Source organism: Phoxinus phoxinus (genome assembly GCF_949152265.1).
Source record: "Phoxinus phoxinus genome assembly, chromosome: 2".
NCBI lineage: Eukaryota > Metazoa > Chordata > Actinopteri > Cypriniformes > Leuciscidae > Phoxinus > Phoxinus phoxinus.
Genome location: NC_136877.1, coordinates 8,496,737 through 8,515,964, shown reverse-complemented (window position 1 = coordinate 8,515,964; position 19,228 = coordinate 8,496,737). Strand labels below are relative to the sequence as shown.

Below are 19,228 nucleotides of genomic sequence, written 5' to 3'. Positions count from 1 at the left end.
GGCCAAATCTAAATTCGACCACTACTTATTTTAACCATAATGCTCACTAAATGTATCATTTTATGTCTTGTTTACTTTTAAAAACAGTCAAATTTTGCATTGCTGTTAAAAGTAAGCCCTCAAGTTGCCGGTTCAAAGATGTTTCAGTTTGTCGAGTAATGTCTCTGTGACACACCAAATGTGGGCGGCACCGGCACACATCTGATGCCATGGATTTGTCGGGAAGCAGATGTTGATCAGTAAATTCAATGAAGCAAAGAGGAGATGGCAGCTGAGACAGCAGAGCACTGTGTTAAGAAGACAGTCCAGGCAGAGGAAAAGATCCGCAGTTGAAAAAGGAGAAAAATGTTATTGAGTATGAGTTGAAGAAAGAGTATAAGTCACTTTAAAACATTTATGAAACAGAAGTCCCTTCATCACATTTAACAAACAGTTGACAGTCCGAAATGCTTCTTCCCTCCTATATAATCTCCTGTTATTCGCTTTATCCAACACAGAAGCTTCGCTGGTCTGAGCGAGAGGAATATTTAAGCTTAGCAACATCTATTGGGTGAATGTATCAAATGAGAAAACACAACATAACAAGCCTTGGCAGAACTGGACGCAAGCCAGAAATCATTGAGGAACTCTTGCCAGTAATCGAAGCCCAAATCACGTCAGATGAAATGTCAACCAGGGAACCTGCAGAGCTCATGAGTCATGTCTCCTAAAAGAACTATGAATTGTTTGCATCTCATCTCAAGCTCACGCGAGATTTAACCGCTTAACTTCCCAGCGGAGCGGAGGGCTATAACACTGAGAGTGTGCAAACAGCAATATTCAGCCATCACAGACTCGATTATATCGAAGAACTGCGTAACTAGTCACTCTGTATATATTCTTTACAAATATAAACGATACAAAAATGCATGCAATTAAAAGTACGCTTCCACTACTGGATGCTGATTGGTCAATACAGCCTGTCAGCCATGCTAAAAAAACAGATGATATACTAACAGCTGTTTCAACAAATACAAATAGATGTCGTAACCATTTTATAAAAGCATTAAGGCACTTGCAGCCATTGTAAATATAGTCACGGACAGTTAAAGTGCTTTACCTTCTGAGAGTATATAAAAAATATAGCACAGCCTCCTGGTCCTACATTTCAAGAGCTGATACGCCTTGTGAAAAACAAGTGCACTTAAAGGGATAGTTCTCCCAAAAATGAAAATTCTGTCATTAATTACTCACACCCATGTTGTTCCAAACCCGTAAGACTTTCGTTAATTTTCGGAGCACAAATGAAGATGTTTTTGATGGAATCTGAGATCTTTCTGTCCCTCCATTGACAGCTACGCAACTATCACTTTGGCGCTTCAAAAAGTTAATAAAGAGATCATAAAACTAATCCAAATGAATTAAGCAGTTTAGTCCAAATTTTCCAAAGAGACACGATCGCTTTATATGATGGAGAGATTGAATTTAGTGTTTTATTCACATTTAAACATTGATCAGCGGACATGAACAGAAGCTCAACCGAATCTGCTTGACGCACAAGAACAAACCTCATTGGTTCTTGCTGAAGCTCAAACGTGATGCGTAACACTAGAATGAACCTCATTGGTTCTCGCATGTCATGACATGCTTCCGTTTACCACAACTGATGTTGATAAAAGTTTATATGTGAATAAAAGCCTAAATTCAATCTGTTCATCATATAAAATGATCATGTCTCTTCAGAATTGTCTCTTCAATTAATTTGTATTAGTTTTCCGCTCTCTTTATGAACTTTTTGAAGCGTCAAATTGGTAGTTGCGTAGCTGTCAATGGAGGGACAGAAAACACTCATATTTCATCAAAAAGATGTTCATTTGTGCTATGAAAATTAACGAAAGTCTTACGGGTTTGGAGCAACATGAGGGTGAGTAATTAATGACAGAATTTTTTTTTTTGGGTGAACTATCCCCATATTCTTTTAAAGTAAATTATTTGCGTAATAATTCCTTTTAAAAGTACGCTAAAGCGCACTTCTTTTTCACAAAGGGTATAAAAAAAGGGACATTACAGTTCAGTGAGTATTTTTGGTTACAGATATGCAAGACCAGTGTAATATCTGACCAGGCATGTCAAGTCTTTTCCCGTGTGAAAAAAAATCCCAAAGTGATAAGCTTATGTGATTAGATGAGTCATTTATCTTGGTGGCTTAGTAAATATGATGACAGGCTTTAAGTTAGAACAGATAGACTTTGCAAGGAAACGCAATCTGTTACAAGACAACATTTGAGTGAAACAGAGATGAGAGAAAGAAAAAAGCGTGGTTCAAAACAGCATGAGTGTGATATCAGCGATAATAAACAGCCCACTGGCTGTTCTCTTCCATTAAATTCATATCTGACCATTTATTTTCATCAGGACACCGAAAACGAAAACGCCCGACGTAAATTTGTTGATTTGCACTAGCCTCTGGATGCGAGGTGTAATAGATCGAGAAAAAAGCTATTACCATTTCAAGCCTTGCTGGCAAACAGGGATGAAGGGAGCAGCGCGTGGCCTGTCCATCAATTATTCAAGGACATCAAGTCACAGAGATGTAAATACACTGCCTGCATTCCCTTAAATATTTAACAAGGCACTGCATTGCTGCAAAACACAAGGCCAGAGCCTTATGTAACCTCCTGGGCATTTTACAAATGATATGGACACTCGAAACTGTAGAATGTGTTTACTTGTGTCTTGCATCCCGCTGAACTTTTCTTTTAAATTTGAAGTATGTCATTTTTTCAATGTTAAAATTCTAGTTTAAAATGCAGAGCGAATCAAAACTGCTTGTTTGTTTAAGCGGTCCAAACTTGGTGAAAGCTATTTCCATTCATATCAATGGCAGTTGCTCGGCTGGCACATTTAGCACCGCAAAGAGAAAACATGCATGCTGCCTTCTCTTATCAAGGGAACTGATTGGTTGATGGAACCACAAGAACGTGCCAATGAAATGTTTGCATTTTTTATGCATAGAGAATTAAAAAAATTGAATTAAATCATGTTTTTAAATTAAAAATGTATTTCTTAAACACATATTTTAAATAAATAATATTAAAACTAGGTTTACAGTAGTGGCAAAAAGTGATGTCCGGCCTAGGAAAACTGACATCTTCACCCTTTATTAAAATATTATTACAATTTGCTAAAGATTTTTTAAGCATATTGCGTAGTTGTGCTTGGAGTAAACCATTTTTGACCAAAGAAATTATAAACATGTAAAAACGAGAGAGAACCAACTAAATATTAATATCTGATTATGTTGCAGTTAATGCATGCTTTTTCCTGTGAGCTTTCTGTTTTTCTATGCATTTTTTAACAATAGTACAGTTTTTTTTTGTCGATATTCTGATCATATTTTTTTCCGAGAACATTTGACCAATTCCAAACTACATCAATCTTAATAACTATTATTAATTTTCTATATAATCATTTATAAGTAATATCATTTTGGAATTTCTAGTATTGCATAAGTATTGCATCCTTCTCATGGGCATTTCATAATTTATGACTTTTCAATGCGAGTTAAATCTCTTTTTTTGGCCCATTTTACCAGTAAAAGAAAACCTGTTTAATAATTATGCACATCTAAATATAAGGCGTTTTCACAAATGATATATCACTTGTATAAATAAATGATTATATACAAAATTAATCATAGTTATTAAGATTGATCTGGTTCGAAATTGGTCAAATTTGCTTGGAAAAAATATATGATCAGAATATCGACTTGTATAATAATGCACGCAATTAAATACGTTTTTTCAAATAAATACCTCCTTAAACAAGTTTGTTTTGCTTTTCCTTCATATTTAAAAGTACTTAAAATATTTTCATAATTTAATCAAACTTATAAGGTCACAAAAAGAACAAATATCCCCTCAGAACATCACTTTTGGCCCATACTGTATTTTTGCATTCAGTCTATGTACGGAAAATGGCAAAATTAGACAAAATTTATTAGGGATGGTGAATAAAAAAAATTCAAGATAGCTGAAGTCACAACATTACAAAACATTAACACCACCACTAGCTGCAAAGGACATCAAAGCTAGTCACCGATCAAAGCAGCAAAATGTAGCCATTTCGCAAACCTATCATGTCAAATCAGTGAAAGACATTAGATTCAGAATAAATAAGAGAAGTGAAACAGGCTTTCTTAGACTGGTCCCCTACAGATATTACCAAAAATGTTCAACCGTGAGGCATAACTGTGCTAGTCAGAAAATCAAATGTGAATGAGATAAAAGTTGTCATATCTATGTAGAACTGATTAATATGTGAATCATTTAGTGAACATCTCAGACTATACCAATAAGGGACCATTCAAAAATATCGCCTTCTTGGTTTGCGGGATTGGTCATTACCATTATCATTGCTATAGTTCATCAGCATGCCACAAAAGACAGTCAAGAGCTTCCCGGTGGCCGGGTCAGTGCTTTGGGCCAGAGACTTAATGTGCTCGGCAACTATCTGAGCACCACCCGCTGCGTCAACTGCACTTCTGCCCTCATCTGCAAAACAAAGAGGTCACATCAAAAAGAAATAAACAATAAAAATGACACAAAGAAACAGCAACCTGAAACACAATGACAGAGAAGAGGGCGTTAAAGGAATAGTTCATGTCATCCCGACCTATTCAAATGATTCAGAATCACAGAATTTCCCTTTTTGGGTGAACGATTCCTTTAATGGAGAGACAGGATGGGATCCATGAATGCATCCTCATGGAATGTAATATGACAACTGATAATGTTTCTTGGAGAACACAAGAAAATGACAACTTTGAGATAAAAGAACCGCAAATGAGATCAAAAAAGTGTCAGCTGAAAAAATGCATATTACACCAGCACAGGATTTGTTTACAGCTGTAAAGTTGAGGTGCAGACGCAACTAAAGGCAAACCAGAGTCCAGAGACCAGAAGTGCAGAAGAAGCACAGCAAAATCCAGACTGCAACACACTCACTACCAAGGGAAGGTGTTCAAATATCCACAGAGACACCGAGGTTCAGAGTTGACGGTAGCCATTGACTTCCATAGTATTTTTATTTTTTTCTACTATTGAAGTCAACGGGTGCCGTCAACGGTCTGGTTACCAACAATCTTCAAAATATCTTCTTTTGTGTTCAATAGAAGAAAGAAACTCATACAGGTTTAGAACAACTTAAGGGCAAGCAAATGATGACAGGATTTTTATTTTTGGGTGAACAATCCCTTTAATTTAAGTGTATTTGTCTGGCTCCTCTCCCAGTTTTCTGTGTTTCGGTGTATAATCTTCTTCCTGCATATAATTTAAATTTTTGGGTGAACTATCCCTGTAACACGGACACCTTAAAAGGAACACTCCACTTTTTTTGGGAAATAGGTTCATTTTCCAACTCCCCTAGAGTTAAACAGTTGAGTTTTACCGTTTTCGAATCCATTCAGCCGATCTCCGGGTCTGGCGGTAGCACTTTTAGCATAGCTTAGCATAGATAATTGAATCTGATTAGACCGTTAGCAACTCTCTCAAAAAAAATGACCAAAGAGTTGACTCTCTACCTTGACTCTTCTGTAGTTACATTGTGTACTAAGACCGACGGAAAATGAAAAGTCAGACTAATCAGATTAAATTATCTATGCTAAGCTATGCTAAAAGTGCTACCACCAGACCCGGAGATCGGCTGAATGGATTCGAAAACGGTAAAACTCAACTGTTTAACTCTACGAGAGTTGGAAAATGAGCCTTTTTCCAAAAAAAAGTGGAGTGTTCCCTTAAAAAAAAGTTTATCCAAAAAATGCCATCTCATGTAACTCCCCTCGCTCCTATCCTAGACTGTCCTACTTTACAACACCATTTGACTACATAAAAGTGATTTATGAATCACGAATCTGCAGTTCAATCCCGTATACAGTACTTGCACCCCATATTTAGTCATACTTTTCACAGAAGCAAAATACTGTCCTATACACCAGTGATTTATATTTATGCAATGTATAGCTAGGTTTTCCAGTAAACTCTGTGAACAGATGAGAGTATTTGTGTGTGTGTCAGATATGAGTCAGCTCAGTTGGTATGAACAATGTTTCAGGTTTGTTTACACTGGTTCTTGCCCACGCAAAGTCTACGACGACTGCCTACTATCACACAATTCAGGAAGAGAGATAAAAAAAGGGTGAGAAAGTGATTTAAATGCAACAAAACGGAGTCAAAGAACAGAATACGGAAAACAAAGACGTTGAAAGATTTCCAAATGGCGTGTAATATTGGTTTTTGGATGCGGTGTAGGGAAAAAGATAGTACTGCGTGGGGTTTGCAAGTCAATGAAGTCGTTGAGTGAAATGCATGACTGTCCGTTGATGTGTCATCTTTATCAAAGGGTCAGAGTCATCGGGGATCAAGATCAGCTGCTCCGTCTAAAGCTTCACCATTAAAACCATCTGTGTCCATTTGCTAAGGGCTCTTAATGCAATCTCACGTTTGTCTTTTTATTAGTAACCACATAAATAATTGGAAATGTGAGTTATTATAACTTAATCTTTACTTAATTGCTAGTAATTCATATTAAATCATTTTTAATCAGAGAACATTTTAACTAGCTTGATCTCTATAAATGTACCAATATCAGTTTCCCAATCTTTTTGTCTTATTTAACCCCACAGACATCTCTTTTATCAACACTAAAGTGGAAATGTGGTATTTTTTTAACTCATATTCTACTGTAATTCATTTAGCATCATCACTTAATCCTAATTGAAGCTGCACGATTCATCGTTAACACACAGTATCATTATTTCTGTGTAACAAATGTTCATATTATCACACAAGTACTGGGATAAATGTTTATAGTTCCGATATAAACACTGATGTCTACGGGAAACAATCGAAATAGAGCAAATCACCTTTTGAAAGTAATTTGGAGCTTCAAATAACGATTGTATCAATTACATTGACAAGTGACTGTTATAAAATGTTTTTGTCATTGAATCATTCCTTCAAAAACACTGATTCATCCAGTAATGAAACAAGAAGTATTTATGAGTCATTGAATCATTCATTCAAACCGATTAAAAAAAATAACATTAAAACAATTAAACATTATAAACAGACTGCAGCAATTAACATTTTGTCAGAACCTCTAGTAAACTATGTTATTTTATTAAGTTCGTATTTAGAATCGTGATCTCTATTAAAAAAAAAAAAAAACGTGATTCTCAATTTGTCCAGATTCGTGCAGTTCTAATCATAATCATGACTGAAGTTGCCAATATCAAAATTATTCATATTTAAAGGGGTCATGACATGAGAAACCAAATTTGCCTTGATCTTTTGGTATATAAGAGGTCTTTGTACCATTAAAACGTCTTGCAAGTTTCATAGCTTAAGACGTCCTCCCCATTATAAACGAATCATTTATTTAATCAAGCTCTAAATACAGCTCGTTCTGGATCCATGGTAAGAAGTGGCGTCACGGTACGAAGTGACGTACCAGCGTTTGCATATAGACCGCCTCCAGCACAAGACAACTACGCTTAAAGCGCAAGGCAACTACGCTCATTTCGTGTCGTTGTCGCGCCCGCGCACTGCGCGCCCCACAAGTGTTCAGTCGACGGACAGCGAGTGGGTCTGTGTACAGGGAAATTACGATGCCACGCAGATGTGCTGTTCCTGGCTGTGGACAAACAACATCTTTGAATACGCTGCGAAAGATCCAGACGTCAGGGAAAAATGGATGCACTTTATTTTTTGCGGACGTCTCAGTCACGGCAGTGTTAGTTTAAGCGTTTGTTCTATACATTTGAAGGATGACTGTTTTGAGAACAAATCCCAAAATGATGCTGGCTTTGCCAGAAAACTGTTGCTCAAAGATAAGTCCGTGCCGACTATTCTGGGCTCAACAACGACGACGCAAACTGTAAGTAATGTATTTAAAACTTTAAACTACTTTTTAAATACGCCGAATCCGCAAATGTTCTGGCTGGGGGCGTTAATAATTGATGCATAGGCACTGACGTTAGCCAATCATAACAGTGGGCGTTAACACTGAACTCTTAAAGGGGAAACACCCCCAAAACAGACTGTTTGAATCAGAGGATGGGAAACAGGGTGGGAAAAGGTCATAAATCACTACAATTTAAAAGATTTTTGTAAAAAAAACTATAGTAATACTATTATTGCACCTAAGGGGACATAATAATAAAATAAAAAAAAACATGTCATGACCCCTTTAAACTAAACACTGTGGTTTCCTTTTCCTTAAATGAGGCAACCCAGTTTGTTTGACATGATGATTATAACTCTCAAACAAGATGGGAGGCTTAATAAAAGTTAACTAATTTGAACTCTTTGTATTGTAGAAATTAGCTATGATCATTAAAAGTCAATAAGCATCAAAACCAAACACCTTTTGTACAAAAGTGAAAGTGTAAAGCATATTGCCGTGTCCCAATTCAGAGGCTGCATCTTTCGAAGGACGCAGACCTCGAAGCCCGTGAAGGTCAGACCAAGCGTTGTTAAATGGGGCGGTCTAGCCCGGTGGTTTTCAATCCTGGTCCTGTGGACCCACAGCTTCAGATCAGCTCGTCAGGAAAGAGCTCTATGAACTGAACTGGGTGTGTCAGATAAAGGACATATAAGATGTGCAGAGCTGTGGGTCCTCAGGACCAGGATTGAAAACCACTGGTCTAGCCTACGGAGGATTGCTCTTGTCGGCTTGTATCTGTGAGAGCCGTTGAAGAGCGGCAGTGACGCTTGGACTGGACTTTTTTGAAAGTGATATTCAACTGTCAGAAAACAACTGGGACACAGCTTATTTACAGAATTATTTTTAAAGGATTACTTAATCATTGCAGATTTGCAACAAATTCAGTGTGTTTTTTTTATGCAGCTTCTTGAATCGGTTTAATATCTGCAGTTTGACAATGTTTGTGCTGTGATGGGAGGAGAAAAGGATAGAGATGTGTGTTGCAATGAAGACAAGAGAAGTGCGAGTGAGGCAAGGGAAGACCACTGCTGTAGAAATATAACTCTGACCGACATCTTCACACTGTATATATATGCACATTTATGAATCCCAATTTCTAATACATAAAGTCATGCTTTGGTACATCCTAATCATGACATAGGAAGTCAAATTATGAAATACAAAGTCATAAGTATGAAAAAAGTAAAACTTTGAGATACTAAGTCAAATATGCAATTAAAAGGCAAAATGATGAGATTAAGACCTAATTTAAGAAGTCAAAATGATGAGATACTAAGTCAGTTATGAAATAAAAAGTCAAAATGATGAGATGCTAAGTCAATTCTGCAATAAAAAGTCAAAATTCAAAATTCAAAGTCAATTATTAAATGAAACGTAAAAATTACGATGTTTTTTATTTTGACTTTTTATGTCATTATTATTTTTTAGAAAATTTTGTTTGCTACAAACTTAAAAAATAAATAGATAGATACATTAACTGTTCTAAGGGTAAACTGTTAAAAATGAGGAGCACTCACATGAGAAGAAGACTCATATCAGTTCCCCAATAAAACTTTCTTGTGTTCATGTTGCTTTATAAACAGGACGTTTGAGCGGTGCATATTGATGTGCTCGCTCCTCTTTTTAAAAATAGCCAGGCTACTGTGTTTGTCTCACAGCCATGAACTATTGCTGCGTCCCATTTCGTCTAATTATACTACGCCCTAAAAGTATGTACCGTACTCTTTTTGTGAAGAAAAAGTACATACTTTGAGTGTGTAGCAAAAGAGTCGGCAAGCTTTGGGACAAACTACTTCATCATCTTTAACGGACAGCTCTGTCGCTTAGTTACGTGCATCCTGTCACCGTAAACTGCAGTGTCAATCATCTTGTCACAGTTTAATTCCTCCATTCAATTTCGTTTAATTTCCCACAGTTTCGGAGATAAATGTTGTAGCACGTTGATCTGCCAGTCGTGGGTCTTTAATGGAGAGACTCTGCTCGTGTTTGCAATTTGAATATGATGATGCATTTAAAAGTTAAAGGTGAACTATGCAGGTTTTTTACCTTAACTGAAAAGCTTCGGAGTCATTGTAATGGTTATATTACTTTTTTCGGGTTGAATGGTGGTCGTCCAGCTTCCCCCTATCGCCTGTGAGCGGAAAAACCACACTTGCAACTTTGGGCCGCCGACCGCCGCGTCAGGAAGTATCGCGTGTAGGGATGCACCGATTGATCGGCTGGTGATCGGAATCGGCCGATTTTCACGTGATCGGCCGTAATCGGTGACCGGCCGATCACTCTGACCAATGCCGATTTTTAAAACCGGTCAAAGAGAAGCGCGCGAGCTTCAAGCAGGAACGTCGCGTGAGCAGCAGTGAATCGCGGGTTTCGGCGCCGAGACTTTTGTAGCAGCTGCTGTGACGATGTAGCCTACTACAAACGCTTCCAGTAATACTCCGGCGGCTGCAGCTGCTGTGATGATGCATTTACGCTGACGCGCGCCACTCACGGTCGTTCACGCGCCTCTCACGTTTGCCATGTGAAACTGTCGTTCACGCGCCGTTCTCGTTTATGGTGCGTTCACACCGGACGCGAATAGCGCGTCAGGCGCAAGTGATTTCAATGTTAAGTCAATGCAAAGACGCGTTACGCGCGTTGTCTTTGCATTGACTTAACATTGAAATCACTCGCGCCTGACGCGCTATTCGCGTCCGGTGTGTAGGGACAGTGTGAATCGCTCGTTCACGCGCCGCTCGTTCACGCCCCGCTCACTTTTGCAGTGAAGCGGTCGTTGACGCGCCGCTCACGTTTGCAGTGTGAAACAGTTGTTAACCTGCAACTGGGGACAAAACAGAAATGCTTCTGTTCGCGAAGAAAAACCTGCCATTGATGTACAAGTGATTGCAATAGGCCTGCCGCCTGTGTGTGTGTTAGAAATATATTTATACTACAAGGCTATTTATTTTATTTATTTTTATATTATTTTATTGCCATTACCTATTTTTCCCTGTTTTTATACAGAAGTGTGTGCTTGTGTGTGTTAGAAATATATTTATACTACAAGGCTATTGGCTATTTATTTTATTTTTGTAATTTTTATATTATTTTATTGCCATTACCTATTTTCCCTGTTTTTATACAGATGTGTGTGTATTGGATGTGAAAAGAAGGAAATGTTTTTTTTTTCATAACACACTTCACTTTAATGTGTGTGAATTTCCCACACCGGGAGTAATTATTTGTTTGAATGTTCTATATTCTATGCAAAATGTTCTATTAAAGAAAACATAGACAAAAAACATTTGTGTGTGTTGTAAAGTGGTTAGAAAAAATAAAATCGGAATCGGCTAAAATCGGTATCGGCAGGTCAAACTTGATGAAAAATCGGAAATCGGAATCGGCCTAGAAAATTGAAATCGGTGCATCTCTAATCGCGTGATATCAGGTCTCGCGATGTAACGAATTGCTTTACGGCAAAAAAAAAAATCTGCTAAAATTCTGTCATTATTGCGCTCCCTCGCGCTGTTCGAACCCGAATGAAGAAGAGGTTTTAAAGAATGGCCCGTCTGCTTTGATGTCGTTGATCTACTAGCCTCTGGTATCTGAGAGTCACCAACGAGTTTTTCGACAGTGCCTGGTATAACCTGCGAGCAAAAAGCGAGAATACAGCGGAGAAATTCCTGAAACTGCATAGCCCTGCTTTAATGGCTAAATATATCTTTACAAAAGTTCACAATTCTGCTGCAGATGAAATATAATGCGGACAACATTGAATAAATACATTTTCGTCAGGTTAGATACTGATAATTAATCACTCAGTCAAACCCCTTTATCTAAACCTCTCTACATAGCCGCCGGACTCGCACATCCTTCATGTTTGTAGTTTTTTAACACTTTTTACTCGTGTTTGTAGTTCTAATCAAATTCTCATCCAACGCGCAATGGGTTGTGGGCAATATTAGCTGTTGTGCTAATGCGCACGGATCTGCACTTCGGATTCTGACCGGAAATAGCAGACTATTTTATCTTTGGTATCTATTTTTATCAGGGTATCTTTGGAACACTCATTTCAACATACTACGATTTGGGACGTACTAATTATATTTTCAAATACTATTTAGGACGGATAGTATGCGAATAGGGACTCACTGCATGATTTACTACTTGCTGATTGGTTACAGGTGGTGTTAGGGGAGGTGTCATTATCGCTCTAGAGAGCATTTGATTGGAGAAAATTCTGTGGAGTGCCGGATGAGTCAGCAATATTTTTGGACTGTACATTTTAAATGTATTTTCCTGCTAAAAGGGAATTTGTCAGTTCAGAGGTACACTCTAATTACACAAAGTAAAACTATTTCATCCTACTGTTTTTTTATTAAGATATGATTTATGTTTTATAGGTGTAAGTGCACCCGGACGGAAATAACTGGATTTAGTCAATAAATCTGCAGAAAAATGGCTGCTTCTTCTCATGTTTTTTTCATCAGTCAAAATCACCAGACTCAGCCGTGATCCAGAGAGCTGCTCGACAGACACCCTCAAACACACTCTTGGGAACGGCATTCTTCATCCAGACAAAGCTCTTTTTCCCCCCCCTAAACTCTCTAAGTCCCAAAGGTTTAAGACTTCTACAACACACAGGTCAACACGGTTCAAACCACTGTACTGTTACGATTACAAAGCAAGCAAAAGGAGCAAGACACATTAAAGCCATAAATCATACAATACACTCTCCCTACAGCAAAGAGCAAAAAAATTCAGAGTTGACAAGTTAGCGTTAAGATATCATTTCAATTATCAACCTCTGCTAGTTCATCAATATGGTTCAAGTACAGAAAAATTAACAATGGACTGTTACATTAATGATAATTAATTGTTGAAAGTGAGCATGAATTCAATAATTCAATGGTCTATTTAAGTAAATTAATCCACTCATACCATATTCACGTATCATCTATGGGACGATAAGAATTTAGGAATGGTATAAGCTCTTTTGGTAACCATGTGCATTGAAATGAATGTGTGCAGGAAGAGTTTAGGCATGCATCTACAATCTATCTTTCTCATGTCACTCCTTCAGACAACTGCACCAGCAGTTCCCCTTCAAATCATCCACGAGACACGAAAATATCTCATTGTCGATGCACCGGGGCTTGGAATGGCTGAGGGAGCGATAATGGGCACTTACGGCTGTCGTAGCAGATGTTGCCGAGGGCTCGTCCCGTCTGGAGCAGAATTTCCTGGTCCTTACAGTTTAGCAGCTGAACCAGTGGAGGAATGAGCCCTGCCTCCACACACGGGCTTCTCATGAACTCTGCAGAGAATAAAGCCCAACAAATCATTATCAGATAAATACTTACCGATTGAAAATCTGGCTCATGTTCACTTTCTGTTGTCTGCGTGGTAGAGTCAACCAACCAAGTTCAATGCCTCTATGCATCACTAAATATGACCACACAAAATATCACTAGCCAAAGAATGTACAAGATTGCTATTTAAAATACAAAAATTGTGGGTCCATAATGGGGGGGGGGGGAAATTCTCTAACAATAAATACAAATCCCAGTGGAGAAACATTTGAAAAGCTGGGAATTTCATTGTATCCAATGATAATTTCTCTTGATTGATTTTACTTGATCTAATTAGCAATTTGTTAATATTCCTTTTTAGGATTTATGACTAGATGTTAATGGACATGGAGCATGGAGTTACATACCTCAGTTTTCTTTTAGGTTACCTAAAGTACTGTGTAAATACCATGGTATATGAAAATCATTTAGCACCACTGTATATAAAACAGTACAATGCAGTGTAATTGTAATATTATTTATATACTATTATAGTATTTATTAAAATTCAGAATTAGCTTTTATTTTTAGATTTTTAATTTAAGTTTAGTTAAAATGTTTTCAATCTTGTTATGTCTTTTGTCATTTTTACTCGTTTTTTTCATTTTATTTTTATTTTTTATATATACTGCAGTTTACCTTTAATTTATTTTAGTTACTACATTTTTGTTATTTTAGTGGGCTACTTCCAATTGAACTCATTTTATTTTAGTTAGATGCTTAAGTTTAAGATTGTTGTCTACATTTTAATTCATTTAATAGCTTTAATTAACAAAACTGGCAAGCAGCATCACTCAACATTTTCTAAACATTTGAGTTATTATTTTACTAAAGATATCCACAAACCAACCAGACATAAAATATTTAATTCTCCGAATGTTTAAATGTTTGTAAGTGGTCAACTTTTTCTTGTGGAAGATTTAATGTACAACAAGTTTAAGTTTTCCATCTAACATGTTCATCTACATTTTATTTGATTTCAGCTTTAATTTGAATAGTGTTAGTGAACAATAACAACACCGGTACCATGGAATCACCATCTGATCAATGTGCAATAATAACACCGCAGTAAATCATACTGTAGCAAATGCATAATTTAAAACCCTAAAATATAGCTTTCCTAATAGAAAGTGCTGGAGACATCAGTGGATGAAACGCAGATGTTCCCAGAGGAATTGTGACAGCTGAATGCCAGCAGGAGCTGCCAGAGATCTGGCACGCCAGCAAGCCACTGTCATTAGCTACCTAGCAAACTGCTAAAAGGCCATTCATTATTTTAACCTTTTTATCTCGGGCACTCTCCATACACTTCCGAACCCCAGCTCTATCTGTCTGAAGAAACACTTGTGTAATTAGACTAAGAGCTTTAGGTGAAGAAGAACACTGACTCAGGTTGATGTGCTAGAGCTGTAATTACAAAGCTAAAAGCTTCTTTTAGAAAAGAGATTTGGGAAAGATTTAATAATTGCTGATTTTCTCCAGGCTTTTTTTTTTTTTTTTTTTTTTTTTTTTTTTTTTACACATACCAAACCAGAGCCTGGTAAATATTTAATGAAAGTTATTACCGGTACTTCAAAACCGTCAACAGAAAGACTAATTAAGCTGATCAAAGAACAACATGCTGCACTGGTGTGTTCTCACAATAAATTTAATTGCAAAAATAAATTTGATTTGCTGTTGTGCATAAACAAGGTTATTTATCTGTTGGCGAACGACTGGCTCTTTCAAACTGTTCAAAACAGACTGAAATTATGCCTACAAAGCAAAGTGGACAAATACATTTACATCTCCATATAGAAAGCTCTCCCATACTCTAGTTTACTCTGCCAAGCTGTTCTTCTGTTAACATCACATCTGTGACTGGATTTAAAAACTAGAAAGCCATCCACTGAGAATAATGTTGCTAAAACTTGCAAATGGTACAATCATAAAAGCACAATACATATGAAATATTCTAAACATTGTTGTTATGATATTATATAAATATATAAAAACAACGATCAGAAACCTCATTGGTCACAAGTATGGTTGAGCTTTCGTTGACCATATTTGATGAGCTCGATGTATGCGTGTTAATCGTTTATTAATTTAAATTATTGTTTCTCTTTGGTAGACTTGGATTAAACCGCTCGATTCATAAGGATTACTTTTGCGATGTCTTTATGTACTTTTTGAAGCTTGAATATGTTGTTTACCTAGACTTTCAATGGATGGACAGAATATTATGAGAGAATATTAAAAAACATTTGCATTTGAGTTTCAAAAATGAATGAAAGTCCTATAGGTTTGGATGACATAAGGGTGAGTAAACGATGACCGGATTTTATTTTGGGGTGGACTGTCCCTTTAACATCTTGTAAAACATTTCACAGACAAAGAAATCAGATTGAAATCAGGACCTCAACAACTAATCAATAAAACTGATAAAGAAAATAGGCTAGTTATTTCTATATTTAAATGATGTAAGGCAAGTATTTATGTTTTTTTTAACAAAACCTACACTACATTTTAATTTTAAATGTATTTTTGCACTGCATTCATACACTTACATTTATTAGTGATGTGTTCCCCCGAATAAAATACAGCATCTTTTTTTAGCAGTTTAATTGATGTTTTAAAGCAATAATTTATGTATTAATTATCAAAACAACTGTTAGTTGCGGCCCTAATTGAAATTAGATTTATAAAAATGATCATACGTTCATACTGCAGGAAAAGTGATTTATTTTCTCATATAGTACTGCATATCTCAGGATTGCATCATGCGTAGTGCAGCGTGTTTATGAGTCAACTTTTCTCATAAAAAATGTAAATCTGTTTTGCCAGTCTGTTTTGAGATGGACCGGTTCTGCTGCACTGATCTTATAGCTTACATGCGAGGCTATCATTTCCTTCACACTGCCAACAAGCAGTAATAATGACACGCATGAATGGCCACACACTCGACTGCAGCGAAACTGAGGGAGAACAGTCAGAACAGACCTATGAAACCATATTTAAAAATGCTATTAAACAAGTTTCTATTAAGAATGATATTACAGACTAGTACTAAGGCCAGTGAAAATGAAGGCAGAATATTAAGGCTCTGAACTCAGATTATTGCCTTATTTTATTACCTCTCTCTGTCCTAAATATTCACTCAGTAACTATTTTTTCTCATTTAAAAACAATACTGTTATTTTAGTATTGTTGAAATGTATTTAGAATTTATTGTTATATTTTCTGTTTTCTTTTTCATTTTAATTAAAGTTGTAGTAGTTTTGTTGTGTGTTTTTAGGGGCCAAGCACTGAAGGTGCGGGCACCTATTGTATCTGTTCCCGTTCTTATTCTTCTTTTTCTTTTTCTTTTTTTTCTTTTTCTTCCGACTGGGCGTCTATGGCAGCCTATAGAACCGTTTGCGGGAAACTTATACAAATTGGCATAGTGATAGAGGACAGCCTGAACTATCACCATAGCAAATTTGGAGTCTCCAACTCATTCCCTCTAGCGCCACCAGCTGTCCAAAGTTTCACTCATGTTTATGCTAATAACTTTTGAACCACAAGGGCTAGAAACAACATTCTTTTTTCCTCTGATTCCTGAGCTCACGACGATTCGACTGCACCCTATGACGTCATTTTCCGTCATAATAGTTTTCCCGCCATTTTGAATTTTCCGAAAAACCTACTTTTTCGAACTCCTCCTAGGCCGTTGCTCCGAATTTCACGAAAAATGAACCAGATCATCTCCAGACTATGACGACCAAAAGTTATGGAATTCAAGTTGATTCGAATTACCGTTCTCGAATACCGCGCAAATAAATTTTACGTAGCGCTTGCAAAAACAGACGTAAGGCCGTATCTCCACAACGCTTTATCGGATTCAGACCAAATTTGGTACATGTCGTCACAAGCATGACCTGAGGTTACTTGCTGCGTTTCGGCGCAGCGCCACCTACTGGTCCGGAGATATGAATAATTTATGTTTTTGCTTATAACTTCTGAACGGTTTGTCCAAAAATCACAAAAGTGGTCTCGTTAGATTCAGGGCGTCGTGCTGAGTTGACTGATATTCAATTTTCCCATATCGGCCATTTTGGCTGTCGGCCATTTTGAATTATGTGCTAAAATGCTGTATTTTATGAACGCATGAACGTATCGTTACGAAACTCAGTATGGGTCATCAGTACAACGCCCTAAAAGTACTCAAAAATTTATGAGACAGCGCCACCTTTTGGTCAAAAGTTATAATGAAATTTCCAAAAATGCTAATAACTTTTGAATAAATTTGCCTATAGTAATGACACTGATCTCAATAGATTCCTTGGGTTATGCTGAAAACATAGATACCAATTTTGCCATAGTCAATCAAAGTTCCTGTCCGCCATCTTTATTTTCTTTTAAAACCTACTTTTTCGAACTCCTCCTAGACCGAACGTCCGATTTTCACCAAAATCGGATCGTGTCATCTCCAGACTGTGCCGAGTAAAAGTTATGGATTTCGTGTCGATAGACAAAACCGTTTTCGTATACCGCAGTGGCAAAGTTGAGGCATGATGCCAAAATGACTATTCAGGCTTTATATCTGCAATGCCTTGACATATTGACACCAAACTTTGTATGTGTCATTGTCACTTCACTCTGACCACATCACATCAGTTTCGTAACTGCGCCACCTATTGGTCGAAAGTGATAATCATATTTTTAGTTATTGTATGTGATTTTTCAACCATTTTGCCAAAATTCATCTTCAAATGTCTTTAATTGCTCCTTGCTGCAGTGGGTCTCACACTCCCAGCCACTTTGGCATGTCTTGTCGTCTTGCTTGCGCTTGGCCCCGGTGATTGCTGCTTGCAGCTATATTTGTCATTTGTATTAGTCTTCGTTGTTTTTTACATGTCTATACAGCTTTTATTTAAATTTTTAGTTTTGGTTATTTTAGTATATCATATTTAAAATCAGAAATGTTGCCTTGGCAACTAGCTGAAATAAAATAAGTTTACCTTTTTTTTTTTTTCAAGTAAAGAAAATGTTTTCTTTATGTTTTTGGTTTTAGTTAACGATTATAAAAACCCTAAGCGGGTCACCTCATGGGGACTGCCATGTTGAGCTCACATGACCAGCTTAATTCTACAAATTTGATATGTGACTAGATCACAAAACCAGTCACGAGTCGCACGGGTTTATTTCTGGCAATAGCCAACAATACATTGTATGGGTCAAAATTATCGATTTTTCTTTTATGCCAAAAATCATTAGGATATTAAGCTAAGATCATGTTCCATGAAGATATTTTGTAAATTTTCTACTGTAAATATATATAAAAATATATTTTGTGAGTGAATGCAGCAAAATCGCAAACATAAATGAACTACTTTAAAGGGCACATTGCAGGTTAGATACCTCTACCCAGTGAGTCAATGTATAGAAAAATAATGTAGAAACTAGATTTAAATATAAATACATACTTATAAAACGCTATTAAGGCTTCTAGAGTCGTTTTTGTGAGAAAATTTTACTTCCGCATCTGAAAACAGCCAAACCGGAAGTGACGTAACGGGAGGTAGTGTGGTCAAAGTAAACAATAGGAAAGCAATGGATCGCAATGACAGTTCGGACGCTGAGGAAATTGTAAATGTTTACTCGTATGCAGAAGTGAAGTCCTGTCTTTTCACTTAACGCACATAACGCACCCAGACACGGAAGATAGCGCCATCCTTTTTCTTGTTCCAAACCTGTGGCCTCGAAGTCCTGACAGGAGGCCATAATTCACAATAAATGACCACGACGATGATAAATTGGAATACAATAACCACCGAAAACACACTGAATAACAACCACTCCTACTGAATACCAACATACTCTGCACTGAGCGAACGCAGAGCCCGGCAAACGACTCCCTCTCGTGACGTAATATGACCCGATGATGGAAGAAA

General features: G+C 37.0%; 1 protein-coding gene across 4 annotated transcripts in view; it reads right to left on the bottom strand.

Moving 5' to 3' along the window:
• rap1gds1 (RAP1, GTP-GDP dissociation stimulator 1) overlaps window positions 1-19,228 on the bottom strand; it is a 48,504-nt gene that overhangs the window by 22,866 nt on the left and 6,410 nt on the right. For 2 of the 4 annotated variants that reach the window (XM_079605239.1, XM_079605240.1), the window contains exons 4-5: window positions 13,154-13,279; window positions 4,386-4,532 (exon numbers count right to left, since the gene is read on the bottom strand). In XM_079605239.1, coding sequence (XP_079461365.1) covers window positions 4,386-4,532; window positions 13,154-13,279 — 273 coding nt within the window. The remainder of the gene's footprint in view (window positions 1-4,385; window positions 4,533-13,153; window positions 13,280-19,228) is intronic. The other 2 variants (XM_079605242.1, XM_079605241.1) reach the window with 1 other exon arrangement.